At 37.5% G+C, this 22941-nt stretch overlaps 1 protein-coding gene across 2 annotated transcripts in view; it reads left to right on the top strand.

Annotated features, from left to right (window-relative positions):
• Positions 1-22941, top strand: part of LOC150091211 (hemocytin-like) — a 1750539-nt gene that overhangs the window by 1072848 nt on the left and 654750 nt on the right. For both annotated transcript variants that reach the window (XM_090374755.1, XM_090374750.1), the window contains 2 exons: positions 4092-4238; positions 20970-21117. In XM_090374755.1, coding sequence (XP_090230881.1) covers positions 4092-4238; positions 20970-21117 — 295 coding nt within the window. The remainder of the gene's footprint in view (positions 1-4091; positions 4239-20969; positions 21118-22941) is intronic.

Raw genomic sequence — 22941 nt, 5'->3', positions numbered from 1 at the left:
TGTGAGAGAATACCATTTATAACTACAGAGAAAGTTAGTTATAAGAGATTGGGTATGTTAAGAAAGAGAGAAAGGAGAATCAATCAGAAAAGGCTTAGATATCAGAATAAGAAGTGGGAGATAATGAAAAATAAGAAGTGGGAGATAATGAAAAGTTGATAATGTGGAATGAAAGAAGGAGAAATATCCGGGTAATAACATGGAAATTAACCATGTCTGGTAAGACATCTTAAAAAGGAAAGAGAATAAACAAATCAGTAAAGCCATCCCTCATAATGAAATTTCAAGAGAAGAAAAAGAAAATTTCAAAAGACATAATGTATGTGTGCATTTGGATTAAGCTCAATGGATACTGGGTTTAGGTAATCATGAATTAAATACCTAAAAAGAATTTATAGTATTCAGTTATTAAGTGAAATAAAACTTTTGTCATACTTTTCACATAAGAGTCTTGAGTATTTTAAAATCTTTTTGATTTTAAAATTTATACAGAAATATATACATGTCAATTATTCTGATAAAAAATATCAGAAAAAAATTATGGAGCTAGATTGATCTGTGGATGGTGATTGTGAATCTCTTTTCCATTTTTCTCTGACACATCCAGTTTTTATGATGAGACAAATTACATGAAAATGAGACTGATCATTCCACACAAATAATTTTTCATTCAACAATGTGAACATAATTGTTTTTATTATTTATGCATTCATACTTATGTAATTTGAAACACTGGTGAATAACTGAAAGTTATGAGTTGTTACATCAAATTTATGGGGAATATGCTATGTTAAGAGCTTGCATGTATGAATGGCATCAAAGACTTTTAGAAGGAAGAGAGAGAGAGAGAGAGAGAGAGAGAGAGAGAGAGAGAGAGAGAGAGAGAGAGAGAGAGAGAGAGAGAGAGAATTCAGAAGACAATGAACGACCTGCCATCTGTTATTATCCATGAAAATTGATGAAAATGTGTACTGCAAAAGGACATTGATTAGAAGTGATCATCATTTAAGCATTAGAATGGTAGTATCACTAGACAAAGAAACAAACAAATTTTAACTGAAAAATTAGACATGATCATGGTTGGATGCTCCATCAAGACACTGCTCTCCATCATACAACACACTTTCTATTTGCATTGTGTGATGGAGTTTCTGGCCAAAAAACAAATTCCTGTGTGTGAACGTGCACCGTACTAACAAGACTTAGCCCCTTGTAACTTTTTTTTACCTTCCCTAAACTGAAAAGGGTACTTCTGGGAACCCATTTTCAGTCCATTGAAGACATTTAGAAAAAAATGACTGAAGTGTTAAATGGGCTTACAGAAGACTTCCAGAAATGTTTCTATGCTTGGAAGAAACATATGTCACAGTGTGTGCAAGCCTAAGGCAATTGTTTTGAAGGGGATAACTTGTAAGATATGAAATATTTCAATATATTTATTTTATTGCAACAGTCATGTCTCATTATTTAATAGCGACACCTTGTATGTACAAAAGTGTTTATTTGAATCTGGATTCAGCGATGAGTGCAATCCCTCATAATGGCAGTATGCCAATTCTGATACCACCACAGCATGGACTAGATTCTTTAGATAAAATGGAATGCAATAATGATGCAATTAGCAGAGACTTGAGAATTTCAGCAGATCCTGACTACACATAGTGGAGTTTTTAGAGAATTGCCACACATATTATATCTGAATGATGCCTCTTCATCAACTTCTCAGAAGAAAGCTTGAAAGCCATTCTCTTGCATAATAGGAACATACTTAACCATCCATCCTAGGGGTGGGGAACCTTTTTTACATTGGAAGGCCATATTTTATTTCACCTAAATACTATTAGGCCGCATGCCAAATTAAATGCAGCCAAATTTAATATATACAAAAAAATTATATTTTTGCAGCCATATTTACAATTTTAATTACAGTCTGTTATTGTATGAGGAATTTAAACAAAAAAAATTAGCAAAGACATTTATTTGTTTAGCAATGATGATAACAAAATTAAAAATGGACGAACTTAGACAACAAAACATTTAATGACTTTTTTGCGACTGCTTAATGCCAGATAGTAGTCTTGCCAGATAGTAGTCTGATATTTGGTTTCAACATCATTGAGCTTAGTTTTAATTGGTCCTCCAAGTGAATATCCATTATCTGAGATTATTATTATTATTATTAGCCACATGGTGCAAGGAAACCTACATGCATGATATCATTATCTTTCACATGCATGTAGTTACCTACTTTTGCTCCTATTATCACATCTAATTTATACTATAAACACTTATTTTAACTTTATTACATATTTCACTTTAATTACTTATGCTTTACAATGAACACTGCATTGGGACTACTTTACCTATCTTTGTGGAAGATCTGCTTTTTTGCCCTCCTTTTATAAATATATATATATATATATATATATATATATATATATATATTTTTTTTTTTTTTTTTTTTCATACTCATTTTTGAATTCTCTTCTCTTCCACAAATACAGGTAAGCATAGATAGAAATGCAGGCATTGATACGTAATCAGGTGCAGTCCGCTGATGAAAATTAAGTATATTATGTATCAATATTTATGTTTAGCTTGCATCAGATTTTTTTTTTTAAATTTTGTAATTTTCTCCCCCACCTAGACTATTTTGCTAAATTTTTCCACCTGTATCTGATGCTTGCTATTCCTTTATATATTTAACTTAATACTTTTGCTTTACAGTTCACTCCCTTTTATTAGGCTTACCAATTCAGCCTATAATTTGATTTAATTCATCATATCATTTAGGATATTTTCATTCTCTCTCTCTCTCTCTCTCTCTCTCTCTCTCTCTCTCTCTCTCTCTCTCTCTCCCCCACCTTCAATACTTCTTTTTTCTTCTATCCTTCTCCTTTTGGATTTGGCATTTTGTGTAATTTATACCTCCATCTACCTGCTTTTCAACAGTTTTATTACTTCTACCACATATATATACTTTTGTATCATTTGCACTCTTAGGTACAACTGTCATATTACTTTTATTACTCAATTTGCTTTTCACCTGATATTTATCATTTTATCTACTTTATATATATATATATATATATATATACTGGGATAGATATGTTGACAACATTCTAACCACATTGCAGATTATACCCCATGCAGGGTTATGTGATCATTATTTTACCAATTTTCAGCAGAGGATAACATGAGTTTGAGTGGTTTTATTACTTCAGTGAGAAATTTCCAAAGATCATTGCTGAAAAAGTGAAAGAGGGAATCTTTGTGATGCATCAGATGGAGAGTTTCTGCAAGTTGAAAGTTTTGAAAAATTCTTGAATGTAATAGAAGTAAAAGCATGACTTTCAAATGGCTTTACAGAAAAATTTTTGGTAATCATTCTCCTGCATTCAAAGATGGAGTTCAGAAACTGTTTGATGCCTATAAATGATGAAGCCTCATTTCTTGCATTCACATTTAGACTTATTTCCCAAAAATCTTGGCATTGTAAGTGATGAGTGGTGAAGATGGGAGGGGGGGGGATGATTCAACTAAAAACATCAGGTGAATGGAAATTTCTTACCAAAGTCTCTGGGATGAACATGTGTTGGCAGACTACTACTGCTGGATGTTGTACTGTGGGATTATAGACAATGCATGCCAAAGGAAATCATTGGCTCAACATTTTAAAATTCTACATATCTTTTTTATAATAGTTCATGCTATTATTTTAACTATGTATATAGAGTATTTTGGGTTTAAATTGTAAAAGTGATAAACATATAATTTCTTATAATGTTTACAGTTTAATAACTTAATAATTAATGTCTTTTTAATAATTACAAAATAAAAATTAATCAGTCACATGTGGTTTGTAATGAAATCATCTTAATTAACTTGTATAAAAAAACCAAAAAAAAAAACCAGAAACATATTTGAAATCAGCACATGACACTGGTTTAGAAAAATGATTTTTTTAAAAATTAGATTTTTGATTAAAAAAAAAAAGAAGTTTTATTCAACAACCATATTTTTGAATAAAATTATACAAAGATTTGCATAATATGTATTATATATATTTTTTTATTATTTATTTTTTTTAGGTTGATTTTTTGGAACTTCGAAATATTACAGGTTTAATTACGCAGGGCCGAGATAATGTTCCTCAGTGGGTAACAGCTTTCTATATTAGTTATAGCCGGGATGGAATTATATACAATCGTCTGACTGAGAGAGGGGACAAAACTAAGGTTAGAAATATTATGTTATATTTATAAAATGGCAAAAAACATGTAATGTTCAATAATATTATCTTTTCTGTATTTTTGTTAACCTGTAGTTAATGAGCTTACTTTTAGTTATCTGCAATAATAATGGTTAATTGAGCTCCTGGCACTTTTAATGCAACCACAGACACATGAAGTATAGTTAAACCTGAGTCAGTTGCACAGGGTGGATTCAGCACCAACAGTATTTGAGCAATTCAGCTTCATCAACTCCAACCACATTCTCAAAAACAGCTCCCAATAGCTGTTTTTGAGAATATTTTCTGTGAATTCTTCACCGAATATTCCAGAAATGTCTTTTAATTATCGTAGAATTTGTAAGAATTCATTTTAAGTTAAACCTATTTATATGTGCATTTGTTGATTAGCATCTGTAACTTACAGTTATTGATAGCAAGCTGTCTTTACTGCCTCACACTTTCTTTCCCCAATTTGGTAGTGTTCTCTGGATTCACATTAATGGATGGTCTGGAATGAAACTGTTGATGTGCACACTTCATGTTTCATGCCGATAGCACTCCTGTTATTGATTGGATGATGTCTGAGTGCAAAATTCATTGAAGCATGAAGTTTTTAAATTTGCATTTTTTTTTTACCAAAACGTCTAAAGAGAGTTTAAATTTCAAAACTTAATTAAAATTACGTTTTTAATATAGAACATGGATTTTTCACTGTTGTGTTCAGTAAAGATTAAAAATAAAGGACATGAAAAATGAACAATTTTGAGTTATTTTTTGACAATTTCTAAAATTTTTGTTCACCTTACTCAGGGCTAAAAGATGGAAATATAAAACAAATCAGGCAGAGGAGAGTTTTCAGCTTCAAGATAATCAGATCTATTGAGTAGTGAAGCAAATTTACTACATATTTGTTTTATTAAAAAAATTTATTCTATTCTTTTCTGCTGATTAATTGTTTTTCTGTTAAATTAATTAATTTAAATCAGTTTATGAAATTCAAAGTGACATCATCATCATCAGCCATTTTCAATCCACTGCAGGATGAAGGCCTCTCCAGCAACTTTCCAGTTCCTTCTGTTTTGTGCAATGGCCATCCATTTACTACCAACAAAATCATGAATTTCATCTATCCATCTCTGCCATTGTCTTCCATGTTTTCTTCTAGCTCCTCTTGGGTACCATATTGTTATTTTTATAGTCCATCTGTCATCATGTCTTCGAGCTATGTGTCCTGCCCAAGACCATTTTAATTCTTTAGTTTTGATAAGAATGTCCTTCACTTGAGTTTGCTGCCTAATCCATGTGTTTCTCTTCTTACCTAACAGTCTGATTCCCAATATGATTCGTTCCATTCTTAGCTGTGTAGTTCTCAGCCTCTCTTCCATTCTTTTGGTGAGTGCCCAAGTTTCACTTCCATAAGTCATGGTGGGGGAGTATACATTGGTTCATTATTTTATGTTTCAGACAAACTGGGATATTGCTCTTCAGTATGTGACTATATTTCCTGAATGCTATCCATCCAAAATTTATTCTTCTCTTGACTTCCAGCCATTTATCATTTATTTATTACGGCTAATAACTTGTCCCAGATAAGTATATGACTCCACCTTTTCAATTACTGCTCCTTCAATCATTATGTCCCTTTCTGTGGCATACTTGTTCATCATTACTTTTGTTTTAGCCATATTCATCTTTAGTCCAAAATCCTTACTAAATGTGCATAACTGATTAAGATTTTCCTCTAATTCTTTGGGATCGTGGCTTATGACCACAATGTCATCTGCAAATCGTAAATGGTTTAGGTACTCTCTGTTCACACTGATTCCTTTCTGCGACCAGTTTAATCTTCTGAAAGCTTCCTCAAGGGCAGCAGTAAACAGCTTTGGAGATATTGTGTCTCCTTGTTGAACTCTTTTTCTCCATTTTAAATTTCCTACTGTCTTTGTCTAGTCTCATAAAGGAGGTAGCACTCCTCCTTCATTAGACTAGACAAACACCAAATGCCAGGCATAATGGTGTTTTATATTCATTTGCTTTCTCCATTAGCTGTAATATTATGTGAAGGTGATCCATAGTTGAGAATCCTATCCTAAAACCAGCTTGCTCTTTCGGTTGATTCTCATCAAGTATTCTTTCTAATCTGTTATTAATGACCCTTGTGAACAACTTGCAGATGTGGGACAACAAGCTAACTTGTCTATAATTTCCAATTTCTGATTTATCTCCTTTCTTCTGCAGCAAAACTATGATTGCATTATTCCACTGCTTAGGCGTCACACTTTTTCTAATGCATTTTGTGAAGTGTCTTGCCAGTTTTTTGTGTTATGTCTCTTCCTCCCAATTTTAACAACCCTACAGTAACTTCATCTTCCCCTTGGACTTTTTTGATTCTCTATTTTCTTCAACGCTTGTTCTATTTCATCAGGAAGAATATCGGGTATGTTGTATGTGTTGCTAATTTGCGCTCCATCTTCCCCACTTCTGACATCATTCCCTCGCTCCTTGTATAATTCTCTATAGTAGTCTTCTGCTATTTATAATTACACCATCGCTATTCTTCAGTTTCAGTATCATTTTTCTTTCTGTATAACTGCTCATGGCTGTTGATTTAAGTCCTTTGTTTTCCCTTAATGCTTGTTCTACTTTTCTTGGGTTAAATATTCTTATTTCCTCTCTGAATCTTTTTCTAATGGCTTTCAATAACTCAATTTTCTCCTTTTCAGTGTTTATCTGCTCCTCATTTGTTGCCTTCGGTTCATCATAACAAGTGTTTCTTGACTAATATTTTCTTCTTTGGATTTCTTTTTCCCTATAGATTTCTTGGACTTTATGACTTTCAGAAAGTTGCAATATTCCTCGTTGATATCTTGGTCCTGGGCAGTCTGCAGAAGCGAAACTCGTTCTGAAGTTCCACCTCAACGGGAAGGCCTCTCCCTCTGCCATGGCTTCGATCTCTTTACCATTCTGCATACTGACTGCATACACTCATAGTCACCAGATGTCAGCCCCTGGGTTTGCATGAGAAACACCATAAAAACCTGGAGCTTACATCGCATCAAGATTCTTCAAAATTATCCCTTTGATGGAAGGCAATGAGTGGAATGAGCTGGTAGTATTGGTTGACTAATTTTCCCTGATATAATCCGTAGGTCTTGCATTTGTCTAGACCAAATACCATCCTAATATCCTTGCTGAATTCTTCGGTGATCTGTAGTAGTTGCAGGTTCTTCTTGGTTCCCACGTAGAGCTTGATGTCATCCATATACATCAGGTGCTTGAGGGTGTACAGGTTCTTCCTTCCTTCTTTGAGGTATATTATTATTGTTGTTGTTACTCCTATATTATAGGAGTAACAACAACAATAATTTCTCCCTGATTGGGGGATTCCATTCTGTGATGGGTACTGCTACCAAGTACACAAGGTGAGTTGTAATGTCTGGTGTTACTCTCGGTCAAGGAAATCTCTGACATCCTACAGGTGTTCAGGGTTGCAACTTTCTGGAATTCCTTGTAGGTGTTCTCTGGGAGACCTATTGCTGCTAGACTGCTATGTAGAGTCTTTGGTACCATACTTATTTAGTCATCCATAGTCATCGAGTCAACCATATTTGGTTGACTTGATGATTGAGATGGTTGATACTTCTTGCTTATGCCACATCTCCTTGATCTCATGTCTCAGGTTAGTGTACTTTTTAATTTTTTTCCTCATGGATTTTCTGGACATTGCTAGTGTTCAGCACTGCTGTGTCAATCAGGTAGGTAGCCTTTTCCATCTTCCAACAGTCCACAAGGTCTGTTGTTCGGGATGGTCCCGATTTCCATCTGGTCCACATGTCCAGTCTTTTGTTCGGGATGGTCTTATCCATTATTATGGCATGGTCCCAGTACAGCTTGAGGATTTGGGTCTCTAGTACTGCCTGGGGTTCATACTTGTTGTATGGTACACTTTCTTTGGTCAACTGGTATTTCCTTGATGATGTATTGTCCTTCTGATGTATTGTCCTTGCTACCTGGTCGTGTCTATGAGTGTACTCAGTCTGGGTGATCACCTTGCACCCCACGGTGATGTGTTGGATCATTTCTGAGGCCAGGTGGCATCGTCAACATGTGTTATCTGACATTCCGGTCTCCTTTGTGATGTATTTTCTATAGTTTCTGGTGTTGATTACCTGGTCTTGGATGGCCACCATGAATCCTTCAGTCTTGGGGGGAAGAGCGTCCCTCTTGTGAGCCATGCATTGGAAGCAATGCTATCGATGTGATCTTGATGGAGGTCATTGTAGTGTCTTCCAAGGAGTGTCTTCTTTGCCCATCTTTCTAACTTTGTTTCTTGTACCGTCTGGGCAGGTAGGGTTTCCTAGCTTACGTTGAGTGGGGTATACCACTTATCTATCTTCCTTATGGCCTGGTGGAGTGGTGCTGTGTTGTTCTCGAAGTAATCCTTCAGGTTAACTATTGCTGTTTTCTGTTGTTCTATCAGGTCTATCATGCCCCTTCCTCCCTCTTTTCCAGGTATTGTTATTCTCTCCACTGCTGACTTTGGGTGGTGTTGGGTACTTTTGGTCATCATTGTCCTTGTCTTTCGCATGATATCTTCTAGCTCGGTGTTAATCCAATCTATGACCACAAAGATGTACATTAGTACTGTAGCTGCATAGATGTTTACAGCTTTAACTGTGTTCCCTCTGTTAAATTTTGCTTTCAGCAGGCTTCTGAGTCTCTGATGATATTTTTCTGTCAGCCACTTCTTGATTTCCTTGTGTTCTAACTGCTCAGTCAGCATCATCCATAGGTATTTGTAGGTCTCTCCTTCTGTCATGGCTTCGATCTCTTTACCAGCTGGTAGTTTCGACCAACTAATTTTCCCTGGTGCACTTTGTGGGTCTTGCATTTTTCTAGACCAAATTCCATCCTGATGTCCTTGCTGAATTCTTCGGTGATCTGGCATAGTTGCTGGAGTTGCTTCTTGGTTGCCGCGTAGAGCTTGATGTCATCCATGTACATGAAGTGGGTGAGGGTGTAGGTTCTTTCTTCCTTCTTTGAGGTTATATCCATATTTGCTGCCGTTTAGCATGGTGGATAGCGGGTTGAGTGCTAGGCAAAACCATAGTCAGCTCAGAGCACCTCCCTGAAAGATTCCTCTTCTAATGGGGATTGGCCTAGTTGTGATGTTCTTGACCTTAATGGTGGTACTACATTTCGCCATTGTTGCTCCTAGGAAGTTTGTCACTATCGGATTGACCTTTTAGATCTTCAGGGTGTCTGTTAGCCAGCTGTGAGGTATGGAGTCGAAGGCCTTGCGGTAATTGATGTAGGCAATGTATAGGTTGCGGTGCTTCTTGAAGGATGCAAGGAGAAATTAACCATAGATGCTCCATAACTGCGGGATCCATGATTAATTGCTCCTTGCATCCTTTGTTCAGCCGCTTGCATCCCTTCTGCTGTTCGGCCATTATGTTCTGACTCTCTAAGTTGTCTGATATCTTCTTAGTTATGCAGCTGGTCAGGATCTTGTAAATCGTTAGAGGCATGTGATTGGCCTGTATTTTTCCGGGTTTCTTGTATCTTCATCTTTAGGCTTCAGATATGTGACTCCTTCAGTGAAAATTGTCGGGATTGTCTCCGGGTTGCTTATCATTCGAGTGAACTGCTCTGCTAAGTGCTTGTGTGTGCAGGTGAGCTTCTTGTACCAGTAGTTGTGGATGATATCAATTCCCTGGGTTCCCCAATTGTGGGTGTTCCTGATCGACTGTTTTACTTTTTCTTCTCGAATATCCTACTCTTGTTTCTTGTATATCCTTCATTTTCTTCCGTTCTACTTCTATCCAGGGTGCTCTCCAGATATTTCTCCAGAACTCTTCGATCGTCTTCTTCTCGAGTGGTCCGTTTCCTGCTTTCTCATGTTCTCCCAGGTTTTTGTAGAAGGCTCTTCGGTCCTCATCAAAGATTCGTTAATTCTCTTTGTATTGGTGTAGTCTCTTGCTGAGCGCAAGGAGATTCTGCATCAGTGAGTCCAAGTATTCTCCTACTCTCTGATTTCTGGTCTAGTGTTTGCTGTGGATGCTGTCTCTCTCTCTCTTGAGGATGCTCTTCACCTTTCCAATCAATTTCTTACTTCTATTATCCTGTTGGTAATAGAAGTAAGAAATTGATTGATAAGATATTATCCTGTTGGTAATAGAAGTAAGTCAACTGACTTACTTCTATAATTGGTCAACTGACCTATCTTGACTCTCAATTCTTCTACCTTCTCCTGAAGTCTTCTTTCCCAAGCCGGCGGTTCCTTCTGTTTTCGGTTTTTCTGCTGCTGATCTCTCGTTTCTTTTCCATTAATCCTAATGTATCCTAATCCTAATCCTAAGTAATCCTAAGCCTCCAGCATTGCACCATTGTTGTCAAGGTAATGTGGCATTATTTGCCACTTGTGGTGGTCTTTTACTCTCCACAGAATTTTATTTGGCCTCTGCTTAGGTATCACGTCGGTACTTCTGGGGCCCATTCTTTTGAATTCTCTTAGGGTCTTCTTCCACTTGTCTTCTATTCTGGATAGCATGAAGTCACCTCTTTCCACTTCAGCTACTCTGGGTTGTATTTCTTCTTGCTGTCCTCCTCTGGTTCCATGGTATGCTGTTCCTCCTCTGTTTCCATATTGACCATATTCTTTGTAGCAGATCGCTGATTTTTCCCAAGATGGCAGGAGCTATTAGGTTCATTGTGATGACGGACCTTCTTTGGTCTGCTAATTGCTGTTCTGTTACCTGAATATCCAGGTATTGTTTTAACCACTTGGTATGTAGTCACGATCTGTATATTGTCATATCGGTCTCTAGCCTGTTTATTTTATAGTATGCATTCATTTCAACGCTCCACTTCATGAGTTGACGTTTTCTTCCTTCCTGGGTGGTCACTAATGCAGTTGTGCAGGAAACACTTCCAGTTGGTGGGGCTGGGTGGTATTGCCCTTCTCTTGTGGTAGCCTTATGGGGGACGGCGCCACTTGCTCCACTGTCTTGCTCGGGAGACTGTCTCCAACTTTTTCAACCGACCCCTCTGCCTAAGGCCTGAACACGAGTGACTTTATCCTGTGTCACACTCGATGCAGTATGAATAATATTATCTACGACGTCATCCATCTATGGAGGTGGACTTGTTTAGCTTCGGCTTATGTCCAGTGGTTTATTTATTTAGTTAGTTCTCACGATTGACAATAGATGGCGCCACTATCTGCCTCAGCTGTCACTCCGACCTTGGAGAAGGTAAGTCCAGTGAGGTAACTTATGCATTTTTTTTTTTTAATCATTTTAATATTATTATTATATCGGTCTCCCAGCGTAATTGAGCCACATTTGCTTGCTTCCACCAATGCGGGATTCAAGCCCGGGTCCATCAGGCTGGTAGTCCAGTGTCTTAACCACTGGGCCGTTGTGCCCCTTTTTTTTTTTATTATTATTATTATTATTATTATTGTATTGTATTATTATTATTATTATTGTATTGTATTGTATTGTATTATTATTATTATTGTATTGTATTGTATTGTATTATTATTATTATTATTATATGTATGGTCCAAGGAAGCCTGAGGCTTATGCTGCACCAGCCAAAAAAAAAAAAAAAAAAAAATTTTCTGAATTACCCTGAGAGAGAGAGAGAGAGAGAGAGAACAAGAGTCAGAAGTAGAAGAGAAGTAAATCACCAAGAAAAAGAAGAATGATGATATACACAGCGCTCAGGATCTTGGGTGTGCCAAGCCCATACTCACCAGATATCAGCCCCTGAGAAATACAATCAGAACATGGGGCTTACATCACGTCAAGATTGTTCAAGATTATACTTTTGATGGAAGGCAATGAATGGAGTGTACTGTGAATGGTAAGAGGTGGTTTAACAAGATTATCAATGCAAGAGGTAGAAGAAAACTAGAATTCTAGTAAGTTGGCTTTATAAGACATCTTAACTTTGTGCCACCCTAATTAAATATTTTATATTTATTCAGGTTTTGATGAATTTCCCTTATTATTGGAAATGCATAATTTTTCACATTAAATAATTTTGTAGTTTCATCAACTTCAGTTAGGGGACAAATATGACAATGTGTTTTAGTTGATTTGAAAGACTTGCCAATTTCATCCATCTTCTCTTTCTCAATACTTGTTCAATACACTTCATCTAGACAGTTCAACCATTGCACTAGTCTCTCAACTACTTGGCAAAGAGGAATCACACGAGTTTCATTTTTAGCATTAGCATTAGCAAAGGCACATGTTGCAAGAAAGCAAGCTTATATAGCATCAGCCAAAGAAAAAAAAAAAAAAACCCTTATTTCACCCATCCACTCACTCCGAATGTTTGTCAAGTTCTGCCCTGAATCTATTTAAGATATCAACTTCTACAACGACAGATGGAAGTTTGTTCCAGCAATCTTATTGTTCCAGCAATTTTATCGTTCAAGGTTTAGGCCTAAATGGATGTCAGATGAACTGATGAGGCATATGGCAGAGAAGAAACATGCATGGGATACATACAAATTAACACATGACACAGAAGCCTATGATAGATACAAGTTGATCTGTAACCAAGTTACAAAGGAGGTTAGGCAGGCGAAGGCAGATTACGAGAAATCCTTGGCAAGGGATGCAAAGAAAAACAGCAAAGAGTTCTTTACTTATGTAAACTCTAGAAGGAAGGGGATGAACCAGATTGGTCCACTTGATATCGATGGGTCAACTGTTGATGATCCTGCTCAGGTAGCTAACAAACTAAATGAATATTTTGCATCGACATTCACACATGAGGAGTTATTTAGCGAGGGGAAAGCCAGAGGTGTATTCAACTCTAGCAGTAAGCTAGAGAATCTTGTAATAACTGAGAGTAAAGTGGAGGAGAAATTTTGAAGATAAACACAAGAAAGGCACCCGGGGTGGATGGGATCTATCCAGTTATATTAAAGGAAGCAGCAAAGGAAGTAAGCAAACCCTTAGCCATAATTATGAGAGCTTCCTTGGACTCAGGGGAGGTACCCACAGACTGGAGATGTGCAAATGTCACCCCAATTCACAAAGGAGGATCAAAGGCTGACACAAGTAATTATAGACCGGTGAGTTTAACTTCTGTTCCAGGAAAATTAATGGAGGCACTAGTTAAAGAAGCACTGCAGGATCATTTAGACCATTCTTCATCTATAGCTCGGACACAGCATGGTTTTGTTAAGGGGAAGTCTTGCCTGACCAATTTGATTGGATACTATGATGCAGTCACAAAGGAACTGGATGCAGGGAATAACTTTTATATTATATACTTGGATCTTAGAAAGGCGTGCAATATGGCCTAAGTAGCCATTGCACTTAAAACCCCATAAACAACAACAACAACTTAGAAAGGCTTTTGATACTGTTGCACATGGAAGACTGCTGCACAAATTGGAGCAGTGTGGCATTGGAGGCAAATTGCTGCTGTGGATAAAGGGGTGGCTGAGGGGGAGAAGACAGAGGGTGGTAATCAATGGACACTGCTCGTCGTGGACTAATGTTATTAGTGGAGTCCCTCAGGGCTCAGTGTTGGGTCCATTATTGTTTTCTGTATTCATAAATGATATTGATGAGGGTATATCAAGCTTAATGTCGAAGTTTGCAGACGATACAAAGGTAGGCAGGATTGTCAAGGACACTACTGACACTATGCTGCTGCAACAGGATCTGGAAAGGTTGAGCAGATGGGCTGAGAGGTGGCAAATGAAGTTTAACATTGACAAATGTAAAGTACCACACATGGGAAACAGCAACCCCAGAGCAACGTATCAACTCTGTGGTACTACACTGACAGTGGTAGAGAATGAAAGGGACCTGGGGGTGGTTGTGCAGGCAGATATGAAGTTCTCTGACAGTGCAGATGGGCTGCAAGAGTAGCTCATGGTGTATTGTCTATGATATATAGGAATTTTTCTAGCAGGGATAAGGAGGTGATTATTCCCTTGTATAAGGCAATGGTCAGGCCACACCTAGAGTACTGTATACAGGTCTGGAGGCCTCATTTCAAGAAGGATGTAAAGCTGCTGGAACGAGTACACAGAAGGGCAACAAGAGTAGTGAATGTAACAAAGGGGTGCTCTTACAAAGAAAGGCTTAAGTTTTGCAAATTACAGTGTCTGGAGACTAGGCACCAGCGAGGTGATCTGATAGAGGTGTATAAAGCCTTGAATGGTTTGAGCATGCTCAATGCTGATGGGATTCTTCCTCTCGCTCAGAATAATCACCTGAGAGGGCATAAATTCAAATTGAGGAAAGACAGATGTAGGATAGATGTGCGGAAATTTGCCTTTAGCCAGCGGGTGGTTGGTTGGTGGAACAGACTTCCATCCCTTGCCGTGGAAGTTAATAGCCTAAATAAATTTAAGGCTCAGCTGGACAGGTATTTTGAATGAACAGAGGGGTGAAGTGGAAGTGGTTTTTTTTTTTTTTTTTTTTGGCTGATGCTGCATAAGCTTGCTTTCTTGCATCAAATGCCTCTATTAATGCTAATGCTAATCACCCCCTGCTGGCTAAACGCAAACTTCCACACATCTATCCTACAACCGTCTTTCCTCAATTTGAATTTATGCCCTCTCAGGCAATTAATCTGAGCAAGAGGAAGAATCCCATCAGCATTGAGCATGCTCAAACCATTCAAGGCTTTATACACCTCTATCAGATCACCTCGCCGGTGCCTAGTCTCCAGACTAGGCACCTGCGAGGTGATCTGATTAGGCACCTGCACCTCCAGACTCTAATTTGCAAAACTTAAGCCTTTCTTCGTAAGAGTACCCCTTTGTTCCATTCACTAATCTTGTTGCCCTTCTCTGTACTCATTCCAGCAGCTCTACGTCCTTCTTGAAATGAGGCCTTCAGACCTGTATACAGTATTCAAGGTGTGGCCTGACCATTGCCTTTTACAAGGGAATAATCACCTCCTTATCTCTGCTAGAAAAATTCTTGTGTATCATTGACAAAACACCATGAGCTACTCTTTAAGCTCGTCTGCACTTCTCAGAGAACTTCATATCTGCCTGCACAATTACCCCCAGGTCCTTTTCATTCTCTACCACTGTCAGTCTAGTACAACAGGGTTGATATGTTGCTCTAGGGTTGCTGTTTCCCATATATAGTACTTTACATTTGTCAATGTTAAACTTCAATTGCCACATCTCAGCCCATCTGCTCAACCTTTCCAGATCCTGTTCCAGCAGCATAGTGTCAGTAGTGTCTTTGACAACTCTGTCAACCTTTGAATCATCTGCAAACTTGGACATTAAGCTTGATATACCATCATCGATATCATTTATAAATACAGAAAACAACAATGGACCCAACAGTGAAACCTGAGGGACTTCACTAATAACATTAGTCCACGATGAGCAATGTCCATTGATTACCACCCTCTGTCTTCTTCCCCTCAACCACCCGTTTATCGATAGCAGCAATTTGCGTCCAATGCCACACTGCTCCAATTTGTGCAGCAGTCTTCCATGTGAAACAGTATCAAAAGCCTTTCTAACATCCAAGTATATATATATCAAAGTTATTCCCTGCATCCAGTTCTTTTGTGACTGCATCATAGTATCCAATCAAATTGGTCAGGCAAAACTTCCCCTTAACAAAACCATGCTGTGTCTGAACTATAACTGAAGTCTTGTCTAGATGATCCTGCAGTGCTTCTTTAACCAGTGCCTCCATTAAATTTCCTAGAACAGAAGTTAAACTCACCGGACTATAATTACTCATGTCGGCCTTTGATCCTCCTTTGTGAATTGGGGTCACATTTGCACATCTCCAGTCTGTGAGTATCTCCCCTGAGTCCAAAGAAGCTCTCACAGTTATGGCTAAGGGTTTGCTTACTTCCTTTCCTGCCTCCTTTAATATAAATGGATAGATCCCATCCACCCTGGGTGCCTTTTTTATGTTTATATTCAACAATTTCTCCTCCACTTTCCATTCATTTATTACAACATCATCTAGCCAACTGCCAGAGTTTCACTCTCCTCTGGCATTCCCCTCGCTGAATAACTCCTCATGTGTGAATGTCGATGCAAAATATTCATTTAGTTTGTTAGCTACCTTAGCAGCATCATCAACAGTTGACCCATCGATATGAAGTGGACCAATCTGATTCATCCCCTTCCTTCTGGAGTTTACATAAGTAAAGAACACTTTGCTGTTTTTCTTTGCATCCATTGCCAAAAGATTTCTCCTAATCTGCCTTTGCCTGCCTAACCTCCTTTGTAACTTGGTTACAGATCAACTTGTATCTATCAAAGGCTTCTATGTCACGTGTTAATTTATATGTATCCCATGCATTTTTCTTCTCTGTCATATGTCTCATTAGTTCATCTGACATCCATTTAGGCCTAAACCTTGAACAGTATTTCTTAGTTGGTATGTAAAGCCTAGTAGCTTCCAAGATAAGTTCTTTGAATGCTTCCCATTTTGAATTTGCTGTTGGTAACATCTTCAGTTGGTCCCACTGTATAGAATTTAAATACTGTCTCAGACCGTCGTAGTCGCCTTTACGAAAGCAATAAATCTTCCCTTTACCCCTCATGGTAGTTACCTCTTTGAGTAAATCCCACTTCACTGCCACCTAGTGGTTCCTTTATCTGCAGATTCTTAATGCATGAAGAATCACTACTGATAATCAAATCAAGAGTATTACTCCCTCTAGTTGCCTCCCGAACATGCTGATGTAGAAAACAATCATCCAATAAATCCCCAAAAGCCTTGCTAGGGTGTGAGTGACCAACCCACAAATTCCAGTCAATATCTGGGAAATTAAAATCCCCATTATAAGACTCTCTGATTTACTGGCCCACTCTATTTCCCTGTACAGTTTCTTATTATACTCATCAGAGTCATTAGACCTATAGCACACTCCTACTCTCAATTTTGATCTCCCAATGCTTATGTCATATCAAACTGACTCGACGCTGCACTGTCCAGCGATGTCGACTGGCCTCGCTTCCTTGCTTTTTATGTGTTTCTTAACTAATAAGATAATCGCTCCTCCCTTCCTATCCTGTCTATCCTTTCTGACGTTGTACTCCCCAAATTCCAGTTCTGCATTCCTTATATCTGTGTGACACCACGTCTCTGATATCCCAACAATATCCGACTTTGATGCATTGAGCAATACCTCAAATTCATCAAATTTATTTACCAAGCTCCTAGCATTGGTGTACACGCAAGTATACATGCACCTTTTCTTTTTCTTAGCTGCCCTGACAACCCATGTTTACTTGTACCGCAATGACTCCCAGCAATCTCTGAAATATCCTGCATATTGTTTTTCAGGCTTCTGCTCATTCCAATAGAAGCAGTGCAAGAATCACTTTCACCTCTGCCAGTGGCTACTGTTTATCTATTAATCTTTGTATCCCCCCAATCTAACAGTTTTCCGACCCACCTAACACTGCCTCGATAGCATCAGCAAATATTCTTGCACCCTTTGTATTTAAGTGTATCCCATCCCTGTAGAAGCAGTCTCTCCTGTTAACAAGTGCAGTCCCAGCTGAAAAAAAATTCTACCCCTTGAGCCTTGCACAATCTTTTCAGGGCCGAATTGATCAACAAGGCTCTCATCATATACTCCCTCCTATCTTGTCTGTGCAGAATTGCAGACACTTTCAAATTCAACCCTAATTCACGGCTTTTTTTCAACAGTGACCTGTACTTGTTAAGTAATTCTGCTGGTCTCCTACTCTTAATATTATTAGTGCCAACGTGTACAACTATATCACCTTTTGTGCCCTTTTGTTCCCCTTATCCTTTTTACAAAGCATGTTCCCCGTTTCCCTGACAATAGAGTCACCACAACTACTAGTTCCTGTGGGACCAGCGCATTCTGCCTTGGGGGTTGCCACTGTGTTGCGTGATGAACAAGTGCAAGCTCTGGCATTGATGTGGGCAGCTGAGAGCTTGATGTGCCCCTCAGTTTAGTTTCTTTGAGGGCATCCACCCTGTCCTTCAGTCTCTCATATAGGCCCATAACAACGCTGAGTTGTTGCCTGATTTCGTTACACTCCTTGCATCGCGTGCACACACAAAAAGACATCCCCACGGCAATATCATGCCCCAAACCTGATTGCTCCACAAACATCATACAAGCAGTGCATTTTAAAAGGTTGTGATTCAGAGGAGGGCAACTGCCCCCCCTCAGTTCTCCTCTGAGCTTCAGCACTACAATTAGCTTGAGCCTTTTGCTTTGCTGCTCTTGTCTGAGTCATGATTTCGATTTAATATTTGAATTTCAGTACAAAATTATAACCCTAAACTTGTATCCCAACACAGTTATAACGGTATATATATTTTTCAGTATCAAGTATGAATTATCTACAAGTTCCCTTTATATATCTTCCGTATCAAGTTATGTATTAATTAATTATGTTACGTTTGTAATCTAAGTCATTATATATATTTAGTTAAAAGTACAATTTAATTGACAATGAAGTTTAACAAGTTTAATAGATTTTACTGATTAATTGACAATATTATACTATACTATACTAAAGCTATCTAGTTTGGAATATAACGTATCGTATAACAAAGGCGGCAAGTTATGAACAGTAAATCTATGGACAATTAAGTATTAATTAACTTCCAAATCTCACTGTCTCAATTCAGAATAAACTAACGATTCTGACTAGGTCTATAAGCTACTTATAGAAAATAATTTGATGTAAAAAATGGTCAATAAAGCGGCTAAATATGGCTAAAAAATTTCTCGTTCAGCGAAGTTGCAACTTGTAACAAGTGGATTTGATACCCTTTCCGATACTTTTATGCAATTACAAGGCTGAGTAAAGAATAAATACACCAGATTAATCAGAAAATCACAAAATAATGCTATACTACTAAATTTAAATCAAAAGTTTTAGAAAAACAATAATTTCAAATTAATAAATAAGAAAAATCCACTTAGCGGCTTTGAACATGTCTGGCTAGCCTCGTCAGCAATAGAGTCACCTACAACAACTAGTTTCTTTGGGACCAGCACATTCTGCCTTGGGAGTTGTCACTGTGTTGCGTGATGTTCAAGTACAAGCTCTGGCATTGATGTGAGCAGCTGAGAGCTTGATGGGCCCCTCAATTTAAATCCTTCGAGGGCATCCACCCTGTCCTTCAAGCTCTCATATAAGCCCATAACAATGCCGAGTTGCTTCCTGATTTCCCCTTGGCAATATCATGTCCCATTCCTGATTGCTCCACAAACATCAAACAAGCAGTGCATTTCAATAGACTGTGATTCAGAGGACAACCATCCCCCTCAATTCTCCCCTGATCCACAGCACTTCCACTAGTTTGAGCCTTTTGCTTTGCTGCTCTGGTCTGAGTCATGATTTCTATTCAAGTTCAATAAAATTCCAATACAAAATATAACCCTAAACCTATATCCCAATGCAATTATAATACTATATATATATATATATGTACAGTATTTCGGTATCGAATATTATCCCTGTCAACTTATATGTATTAATTTGTGATGTTACGTTTGTAATAACTTGGTCACTATATTTATTTAGTTAAAAAAGTACAATTCAATTGAAAATGAAATTTAATAAGATTAATAAATTTTACTGATTAATTGATACTACTATACTCGCTATCTAGTTTTCCGTTAAACCTTACACTATCTAGTTTTCCATTAAACCTTTTAATTTTAGCTTTAGCTTCCTTTTCACAAAATTATAATACACAAGAAATATTTCCTTTTCCTTGACTATGTAAACTTTTAGTTTTAGCTTTTAATATGCTCCTTTTTTTTGGCTTGAACATGCTTGTGGCCAGCCCTGTCTCTGCCAGCATAGTTGGAGAAAGTTACAGGCTTGAGTAGGCTTCGACGGCCATCCATAAAAAAAGAAACAAACAAACAAACAATGGTAACATTAATTTATTTCTCTACGTTTGGGCTCTTTCTCTCTTTACTCTTGGGTTCAGCCTTCTATCTGTCGATTACATGGGAGCAGAGTAACTAGCATGCTCAAATACAGTAAACTGGAATACACAAAGTTTTGATCTTACAAAATCTTGTCATGCAGTGGATTAACTGGACCACAAAAGGTTCTTTATACAGTCCAGTGGAGACAAATAGATAAGCATGCGGGAAGGAGAGATCATGTTTCTTCAGCCTCTTTTTTTTTTTTTTTACAAAGAGAGTCCATAGTGTACTAGATAGTCACTGAAATTAAATCTTTTTGTAGGAGTTGATTTCTGAAATTCTGTGCAATTGCCAGAGATATGGTAATTGCACAGAAACTGTCAGGTGATTTGTATAACTGATGAGAGCACACATCATGACATTTATTTTTGGTAATTTCTGTAGCTAACTATGCCTATAACTGTTTTCGGTAATTTTATTTATTTATTTTTTTTTTTAAGATCAGTCTTTGTATGACTTCCTTGTCCATAGAATAAAGGACATCAAATAATATTTTTTGATATTTTTTTGTTTTTCAGGATGTGTAATTAAACCTTGTAATTAGACCTTGCTTATTTCATGTACAGTGCTAAACACACATTGTTTCACAGTCATCTTATTATAGATCTTTTTCATTTGACCAATTTTTTTCAATACTGTTCATGATAACATATGCCTCATCCCTATTCTCATGAGAATAAGTAAATTTGTATTTTATAGAATTTATAAAAAAAAATTATTGAATGTAATAAAGTAATAATGTTCCATTCATGTTTTTTTTTTTTTGTAGATATTTTCAGCCAACTTTGATAGTAGTACTCCAGTCACTAATTACTTTGATCAGGTTGTTAGAATGAAGTTCTTGCGTGTGCATCCTTATAAATGGAATAACTGGATTTCAATGCGTCTGGAAATATTAGGCTGCTTTATTCCATATGGTAATTAAAACATTATAGGCTAATAATTTATCATTTTCTTTTTGATGGATATTTTACGCAAAAAATTTTTTTAGACCCAATATTAATATTAGACTGGAGTGAATATAATGAGATGTGAATGATTCAATATTTTAGTATTAGTATTAAAATGGCATAATGATGCAAATAAGAAAATTTATTTTGCATCTGCACAAAAAAAAAAAAAAAAACCCTTCTCATATTGTCAAAAATTATTATTCAAATTCCTCCTTGAATTTTGGTAAACTCTGTGCCTAGGCCATCCTAGCAGGCAACTTATTCCAGTATTTCACAGCGTTCTGTAACCAAGTCACAAAGTAGATTAGGCAAGCAAAGGCAGATTATGAGAAATCCTTGGCAAAGGATGCAAAGAAAAACACAGAGTTCTTTACTTATGTAAACTCTAGAAGGAAAGGGATGAATCAGATTGGTCCACTGCATATTGATGGTTCAACTGTTGATGATCCTGCTCAGGTGGCTAACAAACTAAATGAGTATTTTGCATCTACATTCATCCATGAGGAGTTATTCAGAGAAGAGTTAAACTCTGGCAGTGAGCTAGATGATTTTGTAATAACTGAGAGGAAAGTGGAGGAGAAATTGTTGAAGGTAAACATAAAAAAGGCACCCGGGGTGGATGAGATCTATCCACTTATATTAAAGGAGGCAGCAAAGGAAGTAAGCAAACCCTTAGCCATAATAATGAGAGCTTCTTTGGACTCAGGGGAGAAACCCATGGACTGGAGATGTGCAAATGTGACCCAAATTCACAAAGGAGGATCAAAGGGAGACACAAGTAATTATAGACCTGTTAGTTTAACTTCTGTTCCAAGAAAATTAATGGAGGCACTGGTTAAAGAAGCACTGCAGGATCATCTAGACAAGACATCAGTTATAGCTTGGACATAGCATGGTTTTGTTAACGGAAAGTCTTGCATGACCAATTTGATTGGATACTACGATTTGGTCACAAAGGAACTGGAATCAAAGAATAACTTTGATATCATATATTTGGATCTTAGAAAGGCTTTTGATACTTTTGCACATGGAAGACTGCTGAACAAATTGGAACAGTCTGGCATTGGAGGCAAATTGCTGCTATGGATAAAGGGATGGTTGAGTGGGAGAAGACAGAGAGTGGTAATCAGTGGACACTACTCATCATGGACTAATGTTATTAGTGGAGTCCCTCAGAGTTCAGTTTTGGGTCCATTGTTGTTTTCTGTATTTATAAATGATATTTATGATGGTATATCAAACTTAATGTCCAAGTTTACAGACGATAAAAGGTTGGCAGGGTTGTTAAGGACACTAATGACAGTATGCTGCTGCAACAGGATCTAGAAAAGTTGAACAGATGGGCTGAGAGGTGAATGGTTTGGCAAATGAAGTTTAAAATTGATAAATATAAAGTACTGCAACAGGATTTAGAAAAGCTGAACAAATGGGCTGAGAGGTGAATGGTTTGGCAAATGAAGTTTAAAATTGATAAATATAAAGTACTACATATGGGAAGCAGTAACCCCAGAGTGATATATCAACTCTGTGGTATTACACTGACAGTGGTAGAGAACGAAAAGGACCTGGGGGTAATTGTGCAGGCAGATATGAAGTTTTCTGAGCAATGCAGATGGTCTGCAAGAGTAGCTCATAGTGTCTTGTCACTAATATACAGGAATTTTTCTAGCAGGGATAAGGAGGTGATTATCCCCTTGTATAAGGCAATGGTCAGGCCACACCTTGAGTACTGTATACAGGTCTGGAGGCCTCATTTTAAGAAGGAGAGCTGTTGGAACGAGTTGGAAC

The sequence above is a fragment of the Mastigoproctus giganteus genome, chromosome 1 (genome assembly GCF_048544385.1).
Source record: "Mastigoproctus giganteus isolate SK-2022 chromosome 1, ASM4854438v1, whole genome shotgun sequence".
Lineage (NCBI taxonomy): Eukaryota > Metazoa > Arthropoda > Arachnida > Uropygi > Thelyphonidae > Mastigoproctus > Mastigoproctus giganteus.
Note: the sequence above shows the minus strand (reverse complement) of the source record. Positions and strands in the feature narration are given on the sequence as shown.